At 45.3% G+C, this 18285-nt stretch overlaps 2 protein-coding genes across 2 annotated transcripts in view; both read left to right on the top strand.

Annotated features, from left to right (window-relative positions):
* Positions 1-1094: 1094 nt before the first annotated feature.
* On the top strand, positions 1095-10628 carry VAMP3 (vesicle associated membrane protein 3). The gene is given in 5 exon segments (NM_001045915.2): positions 1095-1184; positions 3207-3288; positions 7065-7223; positions 7991-8042; positions 8845-10628. Coding segments are annotated over 5 exon segments (315 nt in total). The 5' UTR covers positions 1095-1182; the 3' UTR covers positions 8865-10628.
* A 4164-nt stretch (positions 10629-14792) lies between these two features.
* The window catches only part of PER3 (period circadian regulator 3), a 69156-nt gene continuing 65663 nt past the window's right edge, over positions 14793-18285 (top strand). The window contains 5 exon segments of the mRNA XM_059875624.1: positions 14793-14843; positions 15101-15487; positions 15917-16060; positions 17352-17467; positions 17827-17874. The gene's annotated coding sequence lies outside the window, so the exon portion shown is untranslated.

The following is an 18285-nucleotide window of genomic DNA, read 5'->3' as shown; positions in this document are numbered from 1 at the left end:
GCTGCTGTCAGACAAGTTTTGCATGATAGATCACCCAGTTTCATGAAGCCTCAGTGATTTCTAGAGCCCACTGCACTGAAATGATATTCTCCTTTCTTGTTTATTTTCACTCTCTACTCAAGTCTTGTTTTCATCTGTGCCCCAACCTGCACCCCTTGGTTGGTCTGTTCAAATCGTGTCCAGGTTCACTGTTCTTTGTTCATATGATTTGTTCCTCCAATACCTGGAAAGTTGTTAGCTACTTAACTCAATCCGAATTTCACCTATGTGACACTCTCTTTCTTATTCTAATATACACTAATATTTTCTTTTTCAAATCCCATTTGGAATCGGAAAAGACAGTTTGATGTTATTTTTTTTTTCATTTTTCATCTATTCTGCCAGTTGACCTACTGGTGTACTGTTTAACGCTGGAGTTGCCTTTGCTGGTAGGAACGCTTTTAGTACAACTGAAATTCCTTGCATAGTAAATCACTACTCAGATTTGTGCCTCAGCCTCAACCGGAAATTCAGAAGCTGAGGACCTATTATGTGCTTGGTGTCCTGAAATACATACAGAAAGGTAGAAAGTACAGTCCCTGATATCAAGATTTCCATGAAGAGATTATATTAAGATCTGTGCAATGACAGATATTTGTGTCACAAATGAACACACGAAAAGGAAGCCTAATCCAATCAACACCTGTAACAAATACTATGAATGAACCTCCCCTCCCATTTTAACAAGTTTCTTGCGAAAATGTGGCGTCTCCAGGACCACTGGATTAATCTGGAACTTTAAGCAGAAGCCCAAGGGCTGTCTCCGATGCTGTCACAGTCAGAGGAATAACTCACGGGCCCAGAATAACGTAAAACTCCCACACCCTCATTTATCTCCATGGTGCCTTTTCAAGTGCCCCAGGCCAGCACTGGCGCGGGCAGTGACAGCCGGCAGTCGCCCAGCAACCGGCCGCAGCGCTCGGTGAAAGGGGGCCGCCCCTGACACACCCCGCCCGCCCTCGACACACCCCGCCCCCTTCCGGCGCGACCCTCGCGGCCTCGCGCGCCCGGCCCACCCCGTCAGCCCCTCCCGATGACGTCATCGCCCCTGCGCCGCCGGCACCGCGCCCAGGTCCCAGGTCCCCGGCCTCCGGTCCCGCAGCGCCAGTCAGCCGATCCTGAGACTCTGCTTCCGCCGCCAAAATGTGAGTGACAGGACGCGGCGCGGAGGGCCCGAGGGCCCGAGGGACCTCGGCCCGCGGCTGGGACCCCGGCCCGGCCCGGTTCCCGCCCGCCGCCCCTCGGACGCGGGCGCTCCCCGCGCGCCTATGCGCGGGGGCTCCCAAGGCCTAGGGGTGGGCGGCGGCCCCGGGGAGTGCGGTCTGCATACGGGCCAGGTCGGCACTGCGGCCCCGCCGGCCGCCCTTGAGGGCCCCGCGGCAGTCGGGCGGACGCGGAACGGGTGAGGGCGGGGCAGCCGGGGTTTCCTAGAGGTAGGGAGAATTTCACCGCCAGCCCTGCTTCATCTCCGACCTCCCCTCCCCGTCCTGTTTTTCCCACCTTGCCCCCCAAGTTCACTGAGGGGTGCTGTGACTGCAGCCCTCGTCCTGGAGCGCCTGCTCCCCGCCTGGTGTTGGGCTGGATTCCGGAAGTTGCAAGGGGAAGAAGGACCTCCGCCCTGTCTTGAAGCACCTGTGGTTTGAGTGGACTCAGGCGCAGAGCTGTGGGCCTTCTCCTTTTAAGCAGAAGCATTCTTGTAGTGGCCCTTGAAAACAGGAATTTCCCGTGGTAACAGTTCAGAGAACGCTAAGGGTCAGGAATCACAAAGACCCGCTGTCCCCCGCCTCAACCTGCTCACCTACAGAGAAAGGAATGGGTGCTTTCCCACGGTTCCTCCCGGAACTAGGGTCACCCCTCCTCTGGAGGGTTCCTGCTTGAGGCTGCTGTGCCAAATGATCGCAGCAGTTAAACTCTAGATCGTAGAATTAAACAGAACCTGGTCTAACACAGGCTCCAGTGCAGCCGGTGGTGTCGACTTTCTAAACCTTTAGTTTTCTGTAAAATGAGGTTAATAGTAGTAGTGCCCCCTCAAAGAGTTTTGAGGACTAAATGAGAAAATGCTTGCAGCAAATGCATAGTACATGACCCTTTGCTGTTATCTATCAGACAGTAAACTCTGAGGGCATGGCTGGGGTCTGCTGCATCCCTAATCTTTGACACATGGTAGGTATAAAATTAACTGTCTGTTGAATCAATGAATCAGTGGGTGTTGTAGGAAGGACACAGGGAAGAGACCTAAGACATAGGAAGGATCTGTAGGATAAGGCAAGGCTGTAGGCAAGACTGTATATAGGTATCTCTGAAAAATCAAAAGTACTGCCAACCAAGTCATGGAAGCAATTAGGACTTCCAAGCCAGAGTGCTCAAAAAAGATCTGTCTGGGGGAAAAGTAAAGCATTCAATGAGGATGTTAAAAGAAGTACCTTTCAAGAGAGGGAGCCTTGCTTCATCTTATCTTTGCCACTCACACCGCCCCCACTCCCTGCATCCTAGTGTTCCTCACTCTGTTTCTCTAAGTGAGTCTATTTCTCTGTACTGGAAAAAGGGTGTTTTGTAGTTGTTCACCACTCTGAAGACAGTTCTTGCCACAGTGAAAAGATCAGAAGAGTACTGAGTGCATTTAAGTAGCTGTATACCTTAAAACAAGTAATAAAAAAAAAAATGGGAACATAGCATCTACCTATCTTAGGATCAGGCTTCCCGGGTGGCTCAGATGATAAAGAATCTGCCTGCCATGCAGGAGACCTGGGTTTGATCCCTGGGTCAGGAAGATCCTTTGGAGGAAGAAATGGCAGTTCACTCTAGTATTCTTGTCTGGAGAATCCCATGGACTCAGGAGCCTGGTGGGCTATAGTCCATGGGGTCACTGAATGTCTAACACTTTGACTTTCATGTGAGGATCAGATGCTTCAGTGATACAAAGGAGAGCCTATCAAACCTTCACTTTAGACCTCAGTCACTTTTAACATGTGGGTGAATCTTTGAAATTTTAGAGGAATTAGAAGAGATGTCTTTAGAACCTTTGTTCATTGCTGCAGAAAAGATGTTCATTTTCTGCTTTAGTTCTGAAATTTCTAACACTGAGGGTCCTGGAAAATATCCGCATACTTAACAGAAATGTGTTTGGAATCCTAACTTACTCTTGCCTGTGTCTTTACATGTTTCAGGACTACAAATGCACCTGCAGGTTCAAGCGCTGCCGCTGGCAGTAGTAGAAGACTTCAGCAGACACAAAATCAAGTGGATGAGGTATTGCTCTGAAATGTGGAAAACCTGAATTACAAGCCAGCATGAGAACACTCTGGGAATAATTCTGTTTAGGAAAAGTATCATAGAAGTGTGAACGTAAAGTAAATTTGGACTATCCTAACTATAACAAAAATTTGTCCCCTACTGGTTTGGGACCCCTTTTCTAAGCTTCTGAGAAGTCACATCCTCCTGGTTTCAAGCTTGTTTTCCTTTAACCAAATCACACACCTAAAGTACAGGCTCTTCTCCCTGAGGACATCCCTCCCAAGAATCACTTGGTGATGTATATTTTGCCACAATAAATTAAACATTAGAGAAGAAAAAAGAACTGCTTTATAAAAGAATAAAATCTTAAGGATGAGGTCTGTAGATTGCAGAAGCCAGGATGAATCCTTCTGACCAGATTTTTCATCAGGATGCTTTTTACCAGTTACCCAGCCCAGCAAATCTCTGTCAATTGCCATCCAGTACTGTGCAAGAGGCAGGTGCTGGAAAACTGCTCTAACCCAGCAGATCTATGTTTGTAGAAATGTTAGGTTGGGAGGCCCTCAGAGCGTCTTTTCTTCTGCCCTATACACGCAGACCTACAATGGAAGACTATTTGAGAAATTCAGGCTCGTATTTCCCTGGTGGCTCAGAGGTTAAAGCGTCTGCCTGCAATGTGGGAGACCTGGATTCGATCCCTAGGTTGGGAAGATCCCCTGGAGAAGGAAATGGCAACCCACTCCAGTATTCTTGCCTGGAGAATCCCATGGGCGGAGGAGCCTGGTGGGCTACAGTCCACGGGGTTGCAAAGAGTCGGACACGACTGAGCACCTTCACTTTAACCTTCTCTTTCAAAAGCCATCATAGCTAAGCAAGGCTGTGTTGGTCTTTCTGCATTAGGCTATCTTAAAAAGCAGAGTTAAACTAATGTTAGATCCCATTGTTAAATCCTATGGCAATATTTTGGTCCGATGGTTTTGTTTATGAACTAAATTCTGAATTGTTTACATTTTCATGCTAAGAAACCCGTTCTAATTCCATCTTCCATGAAACTTCTATTTACTTACAAACTCAAATTGGGTCCTTTTTTTTTTTTTTGTACATTTTTTAAATTAATTTATTTTTTATTGAAGGATAATTGCTTTACAGAATTTTGCTGTTTTCTGTCAGTCCTCAACATGAATTAGCCAGAGGTAGACACAGATCTCCTCCCTCCCTTTGGTACTTTTCCTTTACCAAAGAGAGTTTTTTTTTAACTGAAGTGGAAATTTGCATAACCACCTTAAAGTGTATAATTCAGTGGTATTTGGTGTATTCACAATGCCCTGCAGCCATTCCTTTTGTCTAGTTCCAGTTTTTTCATCACCTGAAGAACACCTTGTAGGCATTTAGTAATCACTTCCCATTCCCTCTTTCTCCAGAGTGGTAGCCTCTAATTGACTTTCTGTTTCTGTGGTTTTGCCTCTGCTGGATGTATCATATGAAAGGGATAATACAATGCGTGGCCTTTGTGTCGGGCTTCTTTAACTTCACATCATTTGTTCGACATTCATCCTAGTTGTGGAGTCTGTCGGTGCATCATTCCTTTTTGTAGCTGCATAGTATTCCATTGCAGATGGATACCTCAGTTTGTTTATCCATTCATCTGTTGGTAGATTTTTGAGTTGTTTTTCCCTTTTGGCTGTTATGAATCGTGTTTCTATAAACATTTTCATGTGAGCTTCTATGTGGACATCTGTTTTCATTTCTCTTGGTTATGTATCTAAGGGCTTCCCTGGTGGCTCAGTGGTAAAGAATCTGCCTGCAATGGAGGAGATTACCTGCAATTCAGGAGATGCAGGTTCAATCCTTCAGTAGGGAAGAGCCCCTAGAGAAGGAATGGCAACCGACTCCAGTATTCTTGCCTGGGAAATTCATGGACAGAGGAGCCTGGCAACCTATAGTCCATGGGGTCGCAAGGGTCGACATGACTTAGTGACTAAACCATCGCCATAGTAATGCTATATTTAACTTTTTGAGGAACTTTCAAGCTTTTCCACAGTGGCTACACTATTTTGCCTTTCCACTAGCCATGTCCAAGAGTTCCTGTTTTTCCACGTTATCATCAACACTTGTTATTTTCTACTGTTTTGATTATAGCCATCCTGAACTGAACCTAATGAGTATGGATTAGTAACTCTTTGTGGTTTTAATTTGCATTTCCTATTGACCAGAGATGCTGAATATCTTCTCATGTGGTTGTTGGCTGTTTGTATAAATTCTTTGTAGAAATGTCTGTTCAAGACCATTACTAGTTTTTTAACTGGGTAGTCTGTTTTTAATGTTGGTTAACAAAGAGTTCTTTGTATATTCTGAATGTTAAATCTTTGTCAGATATATGATTTTCAAATATTTTCTGCCATTCTGTGGATTGGCTTTTCATATCCCTGATAGTCTTTTGAAGCACAAAAGACTTTAATTTTTATGAAATCCAGATTATCTGTTTTTTTCTCTTGTTGCTCTTGCTTTTGGGGTCAAATCTATAGCCAAAGCCAAAGTTGTAAAGAGTTATGTTTTCTTCTAAGAGTTTTATAGTTTTCAGCTCTGTATTTGGGTCATTGATCCTTTTTGAGTTAATTTGTGCACGTGAGGTAAGGTAAGGGTCCAATTTCATTCTTTCGCATGTGGCTATCTAAGCACCAAGTTTTGAAGCTCAAAAGTGTGACTCCTCCAGTTTTGTTTTTCTTCTTCAATATTGTGTCGAGTGTTCAAGGCCCCTTGGAATTCTATATGAATTTGAGGACTAGTTTTTCCATTTAGGCAAAAAAAAAGCCATTGGAATTTTGATAGAGATTGAATTGAATCTATACATGTGTACATCACTAGGGGGAGTTTTGCCATCTTAACACTGTTAATTAAGTCTTTCAACCTATGAATGTGGGATGTCTTCCCATTTCATTAGGTCTAATTCCTTTCAGCAGTGTTTTGTAGTTTTCAGCATGCAAGTCTTTGGCCTCCTTGGTTTAATTTATCCCTGGGTATTTTATTTTTGGGGGTGCTATTGTATGGAATTGTTTTCTTAATTTCCTTTTCATCGCTAGTTATGGAAGCACACTAATTTATGGCTGTTGATCTTGTACCCTAAAACTTTACTGGGTTTGTTTACTAACTCTAGTAGCGTTTTTTGGTAGATTCTTTGGGATTTTCTGTACGTGGAATCATCTACAAACAGCGATTATTTTACTTCTTTTCTAATTTGAAAGGAAAGTGAAAGTTGCTTAGTCGTTTACAACTCTTTGCGACCCCATGGACTATAGAGTCCATGGAATTCTCCAGGCCAGAATACTGGGGTGGGTAGCCGTTCCCTCCTTCAGAGGATCTTCCCAACCCAGCGATCAAACCCAGGTCTCCTGCATTGCACGCAGATTCTTTACCAGCTGAGCTCCCAGGGAAGCCACCAGGAAGCTTTTCTAATTTGGATGCTTTTTAATTTCTTTTTCCTACCTGGCCAGAGCTTCCAGTACAGTGTTGAACAGCAGTACTGAAGGTGGGCCTCCTTGTCTTTCACCACTGAGCATGGATGTTAACTGTGGGTTTTTCCACAGATACCCTGTAACATGTTAAGGAAGTTCCCTTCTGTCCTAGTTTGCTGAGTGTTTTTATTGTGAAACAGTCAACCCTTTTTTCTCTTTTGAAAGTTTGACTCAAAAGAGTAAAGAGTTGACCTGGAAAAAAAAAATGCCAGTAAACTTCGTTGATGAGTTGCATTTTTCTTTCCTTTACTTGTACCTGAATGTGATCATATTCATCAGGTGGTGGACATCATGAGAGTCAATGTGGATAAAGTGTTGGAAAGAGACCAGAAGCTCTCTGAGTTGGATGACCGTGCAGATGCGCTACAAGCAGGAGCCTCCCAATTTGAAACAAGTGCTGCCAAGTTGAAGAGAAAATACTGGTGGAAGAATTGCAAGGTACTTCGCTTTTAACTGGTCTTTATATCAAGTCACCGTCTTGTCTTGGGGTAGACAAAGGCTACAAATACTGGACTTTCATGAGCCTTAGAGATGAATCGGACTTCCCACACAGAAATTTGCATTGACTTTGAATCTAAAACTCTGACTACATATCCTTTTTCTGCCCCCACAATTGAGAATGCTCCATGCTTTGTGGCTGACCTTCAGAAGTTTGTAGAAACAAGCAGGTCCAGAATCAGTCACAGACTGCAGCCCCTTCCAGCCCTGCACACAGACTGACAGGAGAGGGCTGGAACAGGAAGGTCAGTTTGCATGCAGGTGCAGATGGCTCCAGGGAAAAGGAAAGAGGTGCTGGAGAGCTACAGCATGCTCCACAGAAAAGCAGGAAGCACCACGTGAGGAGCAGGGCCCAAAGCAGAGTTCACGTGGTTGCCAAAGAAGTGGGCCTCGGTCACATCCCTTCCTGGGTTGAAGAGTGACACTTTCTGATACCTGACACAGGCTTAATCCGTGTATCCACAGACAGATGCCTATCTAGGACCATAAATCATTTGAACGTGTTATAAAAAAGCAGATGGTGAGCGTTAGCACCTATCTGAACATTAATAAGAACATTAAGTTTAGGCCTTAATAATTATGACTATTTGGGATGGGTGGGCACCTTAATTTCTCCTTCTGTGACTAGAATGATACTAAATGATACTCTTCAGTTGGCACGTTAATCTCTGGGTTTGAATGTGAAGTGGACATATGTTTGGTTACAGATGTGGGCGATAGGAATCACCGTTGTGGTCATCATCATCATCATCATCGTCGGTGAGTTCTCCTGCTCCAAACTCATTGCAGAAAGTCTTGTCTGTTCACATTTGACTCCATGTACAACAGCTCAGAATAAAAGTTCTCTTGGAGATGTTAATGTATCCCAAAGGTTTTCCTTTTCGTTAGTAAGTGTTGTAAATACTTGAGTGCTGAATCTGAGATTTTCAACGTAAACATTATCCTGATCCATAAGTTTGATCTCTGTATAACTTTCATCAGATATTTCCTTTCATGAGAAGTAGTACAGCCCAGTGATGAAGAGCATGGGCTACTTCTGATCCACTCTGCTCTACCATCCAGCTGTGTGGCCTTCAACAAGTAATTTCTTATTTCTGAACCTCAATTTCCTCATTTATAAAATGGGGACAATAATAACTACTACCTATCTCATATGTTTATTATGAGGACAAAGCTGTTAATATATAAAATGTGCTTAGGATGGTGCCTGGCATATAATAAGAATAGTTATATAAAGGAACAAATATACACCCACACTATCATTAATACTATTATTATAACCATTAGTACTACTGTAGACAGTATTGGAACAGCCCATTGCCATTAGTAGCCCAGAACATGAGAACTATTTAAAGAAATGTGTCTTGGATCCTTTTTTTGGCAGCCTCCTCTAATCTTCCACAAAATGTAGAGAAGCTGCTAGTAGGAAATTGGCCAGAAATTGAATTTCTGTTCACACTTAGACTGTAGTGTTTGATGTTTATTCTGTGTTTGCACTGAAAGACTAAACAACTATTCTCCCCGCTCCCCTCTCCTTTTTTAAATCTCCTCTGCTTGTTAGTGTGGAGTATATCTTCCTGAAGAACCAGTGAAACTCCAGCCTGCTGTTCAAGAAACCTCTTCAAGACTTTTGATTTAGAACCTGCTATATTATCAAGCTCGCCTACTGTTCTGTCTAAAATGATTATTTTTCTGTTAGTGACTGTAAAGTTTGTTTCCTAGGAGACGTGCCTTTGTTTTGTAATATGCACTCCAAACTAGAAGCGTGGTCAGCCCAGCCTCCGTTTTGCACAGTGCCTTTTCAGATTTACAAATGGGCTGATGGAGAGGACTTCTTCGGTTGCAGAGTGTTATAACCTAGCAGTAATGTTGTCTGGTTAATTGCCATTGACTGCAGTTAAGGAAATTTGTTCCAAGTTAACTGTCCTCATCATATGACATTACCCTCATTTTAAACCTCTGGGTAATCAGATTCCAATTTGTGCCTTCCAGAAAGAACACCACTGCCTAACACAAATCTGTGCCTTATTTTGCTCTTTTTCTGATTCCCTATAGCAGAACTCTCTACTGTTTATAGACACTACTGACTTTTGCTGTATTTTAAAATAAGATACTGGTAAAGAGTTTTTGCTCTTACATTAGATATGAAGATGTTTACTTTCTTGTTACTGTTATGTATCACTTGCTAAAAATATTGTTTTAATCAGAAATAATAACCTCTCTAAAACATTTTTATAGAACGATGGCTGTGACCAAAGTTTCTATCTTGCCAAAAAGTTAAATCCCAGTCAGACATCAAGTTTGTTCCTGCCAGATAAATTCAGAAAAGTGACCAGTGGAACTCAAGGTGCCCTTCAGAATTAAAGTTGTAATGTTGTGTGTGAACTTCTGACATCCTGGCAGGCCTTTCTTGCCCTTGAAAGGGTGTAGGTCTTGCAACTGCCCTTCCGATCTAGCATTTTTCCTGAGGTTTAGAGAAGATTTGAGCTCGATGCTGACCGTCTCCTACCTGTGGGAGGCGTTTTACTCAGCAGTTTGCACATGATCAGCTGTAAGCTCCAGTATGTTTCTAATAATATGTGAGCAGCAATTTTGTAGCCTTCACGTGAGACTGTCTGTAGACAGGTCATTTTCTGGCCCAGTCTCCATAGACAACAGCTTCTTGGAGTTTGTTTCTAATTGTGATCCATATTCCACTGTCTAAATCTGTCTTGTAAATTTCACTTTCTACTAGGCATTGGTCAGGGTAGATGACCCTCTTCCCAGGGGACAGCTAACAAGAGACACTTTCTTTGACGTCACAGACTTTCTGCATGAGACTCTGCTTTGGGCAGAGGTGTTGTCAGCTGAGAGACTTTTGTTGTGTACATGAGACTTTGGACACCAGAGTGTGTGGCTTAAGGTCAAGAAGTCAGGTAGGAATGAAAAGAGGCGAGGAGGCACTGAGGGGGAAAGAAGTCTTAGCACCCTGGGGCTCACCGTGACCAGAATGTTCACAAAGTCTCATTCACATGCTACTTGGTGACGTACAAAGCGACAGCAGTTAAGGTGCATCAGGACCCAGGTTCCACTTTAACATCTGTTCCCCTGACATCAGTGCAATGGTATGAAGTTGAAGATGTGCCTTGTGGTGTGCCCTGCTGGGAGAAGGGGACAGCAGTTAGTGTCTGGACAGTGGCCCACCCTCGTCTCAGGTCTCTGCCAGGTCTGATTCTGCAGCTTTGGTGCTTGGTCCCATGTAACCCACTGGCTGCTGCATTAACCCAGGAATACCCAACTTGTGTATCTGTGTGTTTAGCTGGGAACTCACCCGCTATAATGAACTGAATAAAGTGTTTATAAACATAACTCTGGTGCCTGTGTCCCTGATAGAGGAGTAGCATGTGGTCCAAGTCCTGAAATGGCGTTCCCTACTGCTCACCCCCTCCCTTACAGACCCTGACTCCCCTTCCTCATTGCCTGAGGACCCTGATTTCCTCACACCCCACTCCCTGTATAAAATAGTGTTCTTCAGCCGAGGAGATGTTGGGGAACTAACTTCCTTATGGTCACTGAAACACTCAGGATTTGGCTTTTGAGTTTCTTAAATAGATGGTCTTTTGGAAATGAGTTGTGCAGAGCTGGCCAGTATGTGGTGGATCAAACAGCTGCTCACATGGGACATGGGGAAGTTGACCCAGGTGGGGAATGGACATCTCCAAACCGTGTCTCTTGTTTTCATTCAGCATATCTCTTTCCCCTTGACTATGCTTCCACACTTATTCTACAACCCCTACAGAACAATATAATATGGGTGGAAGGAGACTTATGTTTACAATGAAATGCCAGTTTGCAGTAGAATCTGATGAAAAAGAGGTTGACTTCTTTCCATTGCCTCAGGTAAATGGTGACTGTTTTTCTTGTCTGGCAGACAGTCATGTCCCTGGAAAAGCACTGAGAGTTCTGCCTTTTGTTCAGGACCTTGAGAGAATGAAATACATGTGAACCCTTGGTATCATTTTCAAGATTTTAAAGGAAAATCTACCATAAATGAGCTCCTCTTTAACTGCATATCCCTTAAATGTCAGGGTTCCTTAGGGTGGGACCTCAGCCAACTTCTCTCTTCATTCTACTTAACCACCTGCCCTCAGGCAATCTGTCTGCTCTTGATCTCTCCATTCATTAATCTGCTGATGATTCCTGGCCTATTGGATACAAGCCTCTCAAACTCAGTGTTCACCAGACAAGGAAACCCCTCCTTCCTCATGGTCTTCCTGTCATTAACTGTTGCAGAGAAGGGCCCCATCTCCCACCCAGGGATCATTCCAGACACATCTGCTGGACTTGCTGGTATTTTTGGTCACCATCTGTTAGCACTCAATATGCTGGAAGTGTGCTGTGTAACAGACACCCCCAAAATCGCAACGGCTTCAAGTTTTTTCCTCGCTTGTGCTTTGTGTCTGATGCCAGTCAGCGGGAAGGCGCTATCATCAGCTCCTGCAGACAGGATGGGGAACTTCCTGTAAACATTCATTTTAGTTTATCACTACAGAAGGAAGGAACCATCAGGAATTGTGCACTGGCTCTCAAAACCCCTGTCTGGATATGGAGCCAGCAGCTCTGCTCACATTTCATCGACCAAAGTGACTTAGTTGACCGTAGCTCACCTCAGAAGGGAGTCCTACCTGTCACCCAAAGGAGAAGTGGAACCTCTATGAACATCTTCCTCTGTGTTGACATTACCATCAAAAAATGGGGGCAGATTCCCCTTGTCTTGTTCAGTCAGTCGTGTCTGACTTTGTGGCCCCACGGACTGCAGCATGCCAGGCTCCCCTGTCCTTCACTATCTTCCAGAGTTTATTCAAACTCATCTCCATTGAGTTGATGATGCCATCCAACCATCTCGTCTAATGAGTTGTGTCCCCTACACGATAATTCTACATTTGCATCACGAATGAAATGTTTTTTAAAGTATAGTAGTTTTTTCATTGGTTTTGAACGAGGATTAATTATTTGCTTTAAAATTGACCAGACTGCTTAGCTCATTTAAAAAATTAGCAAACTTCCAACTGAGCTGCTTTTCATAGTAGCAGAAAATTCAACCTGTAAAACTAGAATTTACTAAATAAACCAAATAAAATTATTTGGAAATATTTTTTCCCCTCATCCTTTAAATAGCTAAGTTCATTTAGAAATCTACTTGACTCTGTACTGCCACACGGACAATCCCATTGGCAGAAGTCCCTGCCTCTGGGCAACACTGTGGACTCCCAACCGCAGGAAGGACTTCTCTTCAGCCATTGCCTCTTGTCTGCAGCTCTTCCTTTCTGTGTCATTCACCTCTCTGGATTCATTCACCTCCTACTGGATCACGCCATCACTTAATAGTGATCCCCGCATCCCTGCCTCCAGTCAACAAATGCTTATCTATAGCTCTTCACAGCAAAATTCCTTCCTATGTCTTCCGGTATTCACCATCACACGTCCTCTTTTTCTTCAATCCACACCACTGAGACATCTGTAACCAAGGTCATCGTCTTGGTGAAGGCCAACAGGAAATTCTCTGCCTTTGTCTCACTCTGCTTGTCACCAGCATTTGATACAGTTGCCAGCTGTCTCCTTGAAATGCTTCATTATGGAGCTTCCAGGACCCCACACTCCTGGCTTTCTTTCAACCTTATCTATGGCTCCTTATTTTTTGCTTGACCTTATCTCCCTATACCCTGACGCTTGGTCTTTGGCCTTTCTCTGTCTGCACTCTGTCATTGACACCGTTTCACCCACCACTGTGAACGCCATAGAGACTCTGATGACTCCCTTAAATGTAAGCCGTATCTCCACCCCTGGTTTCTCCCCTAAGCTCCCAGCTGGCAAATCCAATTGCCTACCTGACCACTCTGCTTGGATGTATGACGCACATCTCAAACGTAATGTGTAGAAAACAACTCTCTGTTCTTCATCAAAACCTGCAATCCCCAGACTTGCATTCGGTAAATATTTGCTGAATAAATGCAGTTTAACAAAACAAGGCTTCAGAGGAGAGTGAATATCATTTGAAAAAATAAGGTGGTTTATCTAATACCCAGGTTTCCCAGGTGGTGCTAATGATAAAGAATCTGCCTGCCCATGTAGAAGCCACAGGAGACGGTGGGTCATCCCTGGGTGGGGAAGATACCCTGGAAAAGTGGCAACCCACTCCAGTATTATTGCCGGGATAATCCCAAGGACAGAGAAGCCTGGAGGGCTACAGCCCGTGGGGTCACAGAGTCGGATTCGGACACGACTGAGTCACTGTACATGCTCACATGCATTCAATACCTAATATGACCTGCCACATTCCGTTTTACCCTCCTCTTTTATGCACAATTGCTTCAATTCATCCAACCAATACTGAAGGTTTCTGTACCAGGCACTGGAGACGCACAGAATATCTGCACAGCATCCCACACTTCAGCTAAGTCGAGACACAATTAAAAAGAGCCCTCTGTGTTTTTTAAAGGGCTTCTCTACACTTTCCCTTCCAAAATAGTGTCTTTTACAAACACTTGTCTTTCTCCAGTTGCTAAATGAAATCTTTAGGAAGACGAGGGAAATGTTTCAAGTTGTGAGAATTCCACTTCTGAAAACCAGATTTGATCTTCCCAGTCGGCTACACGGCCTGGGTCCTCCCAGCCGCTCAGTGTCGGCAGGAGTGAGAGAAAGAAGGTCGTTAACAAAGATGGAAACGACGGGAACTCGAGAAGACATAAGGAAAGCGCTGCGCTAGGACGTCCAGGGGCCTCCTCTGGATGCCCAACCCGCCGGCTCCACTCTCCCGGACACCTCCTGGCGCTTCCTGGTTGCTACTGCTGCTGCAGCTAAGGTGCGACCCCATAGACGGCAGCCCACCAGGCTCCGCCGTCCCTGGGATTCTCCAGGCAAGAACACTGGAGTGGGTTGCCATTTCCTTCTCCAGTGCATGAAAGTGAAAAGGGAAAGTGAAGTCGCTCAGTCGTGTCCGACTTTTAGCGACCCCATGGACTGCAGCCTACCAGGCTCCTTCGTCCACTGGATTTTCCAGGCAAGAGTACTGGAGCGGGGTGCAGCTGCCAATCACGTGGAGGCTGGGCCGATCCCGCCCACCCTGCCGCTCGGGGCCCGCCCCCTCGTGATTGGTGGCTCCGGCGTCCTATCACTGCCACGCTCGCTCCGGCGGCCCCCGTGGCCCATCCCCCGACGCCGTAAGGGGGCGGGGACTAGGGCCTCCTCAGGTTCCTTCCGCCCCCTGCCTACGCGCCGACCACTAGGATTAGTTATGGGCGGTCCTCAGGCCGAATCCCCGGCGTTACGTAACGGCCTCTGAAGCCTTTGCCCTCGCTCCCTCGCCTCCCCTTATGTAACCCGGGCTCCCCGGCGCGGACCCCGCCCCTGGGCCAATGGGGACCCGTAGAGCTGGCGGCGGCGGCCAATCGCGCTCCGCGGGGGCGGAACCGTGTCACGTGGCGCGAGGGGGGCGTGGTGCTGGCGGTCGCCTGGCACGCGGCGGGCCTCAAGACCGCGCGCGGTCGGGTCCGCTGGGCTGAGCATCGCCGGCGGCGGCGGGTGAGTGCTAGGCTGGGGCCGGGTGGGCTCGGAGCCCGCCGGCCGCGGTCGCCTCAAGCGTGTCCTGCGCTGTGGGAATTTTATGCTTCAAGTGGCTCCTTGCTCGGTCCTGTTCCTGGGTGCGCGGCGATTATTGAGGCTGTCGGGGCCGGGGTCTCCCCCAGGGCTGCCCACCCTAGGAGCTACAGCCGAGCTTCCGGAATCGAATTGTGTTTCTCTTGACACTTGTCACTTTTATTTCCACCCTCCCCCTCCAGGGTGGATTTCCGGTGAGCGGAGACATCCAAAATTGCAGGGAAATACTGGGGAGAAAAGTGCCCCCGGAGGAGCAGGGTCCGTAATTGCCCGCTAATGATGACTGACATTTCTAAGGCGATGGCATGGACCACAATGAGAAATACGGTTCGGTCGCCGATTGCTAAGTAGCAAAGAGCAGGCGACTGACTGAGGGCTGCTGGGCGAAAGATGGATCCCTGTGAAGATGTAGAAAGGTCCAGTGGTAAATCTGAGAACCCCAGGGGGAATCAGCGTCATGAACTTGAAGGACCACAGGCCAGTGGTCCTGAGGCCCCCGGGAATGATGCTGCTGAGCTATGGAGCCAGAAATGCGAGCTGCGGAGCAAATTGGTGCAGACCAGCAACAGGTGAAATGATCTGATGAGTTTGTTGTTATTTGCTGGGGCAGTAGAAGGGAAAGACGGGCTTCCATCTTTTTGCATTTTGTTTGTAAGCCTAGGAAAAAGTTTACCGGGAGTCTCCAGCAGCTTGGAATGAAATACCCTGGAGACACTAAAGGAAATTAACTATATTAAGTAGATAAAAAGTGCTTAGGGAATTGCTGACTCTAGGCTGAAGTGGGAATCAAACAGTAGAAAAGGTTTGATGTTTACCAATTTCTTGACCTGTGATTCCCCACATGTAAAAAGGGGATAATAAATCTGTGAACTGAATGAGCTGATTCATGTTAAGTGCTCAGAAAGCAGGCATGGCCCGAAATACGCTGTTCAATGAAAACTGACCTATTGTAATCCAAAATGTGAATTTAGAATTTTTTTTTTTTTTTGATCTTACAGTGAACAGCAAGATTGAAAGAGTTTCTGAAGAACTTCGAACGGTTGTCCAAGAAATGAAAAAATACTTCCCATCGGAAAGACATAGTAAACCAAGCACACTGGATGCCCTTAACTATGCCCTTCTCTGTGTACACAGGGTACAAGGTAAACGGGCTGCCCAGAAAATACAGTCTTGCACAAACATCACTGCTCATAGATGGCACCCAGGCCAGAAGCCTTGTCTGCTTGGTTTTAGGCACAGAAATGTTTTGAGTGTTTTATGCTGTTCTATGTGAGATGAGTAAATCTACACTGAGGCCATTGGCATCTTAGTTTTTCAGATTAGCACTGTGTGCATGCACTTCAGTCGTGTCTGACTCTTTGCAACCCCTACTGCCTCTGCCAGGCGCCTCTGTCCATGGGATTCTCCAGGCAAGAATACTGGATTGGGTTGCCATGCCCATCTCCAGGGGATCTTCCCAACCCAGGCATCGAATCTGCATCTCCTGCTTGGCAGGTGGATTCTTTACCACAGAGCCATTCAGGAAGCCCTATTTGTGTAATAGTTTAGTATTTTTGTTGCAGTATTTTGCAGCTTTATTTTGGGAGAGTAAGAGTTTGGCATAACCACATTTTGGAGATTGACTTTTTAAAGGAATATTGTCTTCTATGATTATTGGGGGGAAAATAGTTGGACTTTTAAAATGCAGTCATGTCATGTCAGGAATTTACCAAATTAAAATGGAATGGTTATAAACACTTTTCTTTTGACAACTTTCTTCCCAAGAGATTTTAAAAATGCACATTCTGTAGCACAAACCTCTGTGGCTTCATGCTGCTGCTGCTGCTGCTGCTAAGTCACTTCAGTCGTGTCCGACTCTGTGCGACCTCATAGACGGCAGCCCACCAGGCTCCCCCGTCGGTGGGATTCTCCAGGCAAGAACACTGAAGTGGGTTGCCATTTCCTTCTCCAGTGCATGAAAGTGAAAAGGGAAAGTGAAGTCGCTCAGTCATGTCCGACTCTTAGCGACCCCACGGACTGCAGCCCACCAGGCTCCTCCGTCCATGGGATTTTCCAGGCAAGAGTCCTGGAGTGGGGTGCCATCGCCTTCTCCGTGTGGCTTCATAGATGATATATAATTCCTGAATACTGAAGTGATGTTTCTGCCATACAAATCCCCTCTGTGTATATTGAGAATTTTTGGTTTCGGTACCTTGTTTTGGTACTTTAAATTTATCTTGTTCCCTATGAACCAGAACATGCCAAATTCATAAATTCAAAATCTTAAGTTTATACGGCTGTCAGTGTTTTACGTGAAAGAAAAAACTGATCTTTCAAGGAAAATATTCCGAGGTGCCCTTATCCTAAAAAAATTAGCCAACTGTAATCGTGATGAAAATGACTTCCTAAAGATATTGTTGTGAAACAGACTACCTATTTTCCTGTGTTTCTTAGCAAACAGTGAGTCTTTCCAGATTCTCAGACAGAACAGAGCACCTCAAGCTGATGTGACCTTGTGCAGTCTGGAGGAGCTGGCCACTATTGCTTCAGAGCACACTTGGAAAAACACAGTAAGAATTCACAAATTTTGCCATATTAGCCAGGGTGGTTTTTCCTAGGGACCTTATCTTGATGTAGATTCTTAAAAGTGACAACTGAACATTTCAGTAACCACAGTTTGAGGTAAACAACTGGAGAAAACTGCTAATGAGGCATCTTGAGTTTCTCCTGCCCTTGACAAAGAAAACATCTGAAAACAGGAAGCAGCACATGAGTGTTAGTCGGCTTTGCTTCGGTTCTGGGGTGCCTCTCTCTCCTAGCATCCCTGAGTCCTCCCAAATTAAGAAAAAGAAAAAAGCAACACTACAGAGTAATTTCCTGCATCGTATTCTAATCTCCAAATGTTGATTTCTATTTATATCATTCTTAGTTCCAGTACCTACTACCCAGGTTGTAACAACTGGATTTTATAGAGCAGGTGAGTTGAGATGATGTCATCTTTTGTAAAATTTTGAAAGTTATTTAGTATTTATCTTTTCTTCATGTGGACAGAATAATTGAGGTTCATGTTTTGCTGACATGATGGAGATTACTTAATTTATGTATAGTGCATGCATGCTAAGTCACTTCAGTCATGTCCAACTCTTTGTGACCCCGTGGACTGTAGCCCACCAGGCTCCTCTATCCATGGGGATCTCTAGTCAAGAATACTGGAGTGGATTGCCATGCCTTCCTCCAGGGAATCTTCCTGATGCAGGTCCTGAACCTGCATCTCTTATGTCTCCTGCATTGGCCGTCAGGTTCTTTACCACTGGCACCATCTGGGAAGCCCAATTTTTATGTAGACCTCAACATAATCAGTCCTGAATATTCACTGGAAGGACCGATG

The sequence above is a fragment of the Bos taurus genome, chromosome 16 (assembly GCF_002263795.3).
Source record: "Bos taurus isolate L1 Dominette 01449 registration number 42190680 breed Hereford chromosome 16, ARS-UCD2.0, whole genome shotgun sequence".
NCBI classification, from domain to species: Eukaryota; Metazoa; Chordata; class Mammalia; order Artiodactyla; family Bovidae; genus Bos; species Bos taurus.
Note: the sequence above shows the minus strand (reverse complement) of the source record. Positions and strands in the feature narration are given on the sequence as shown.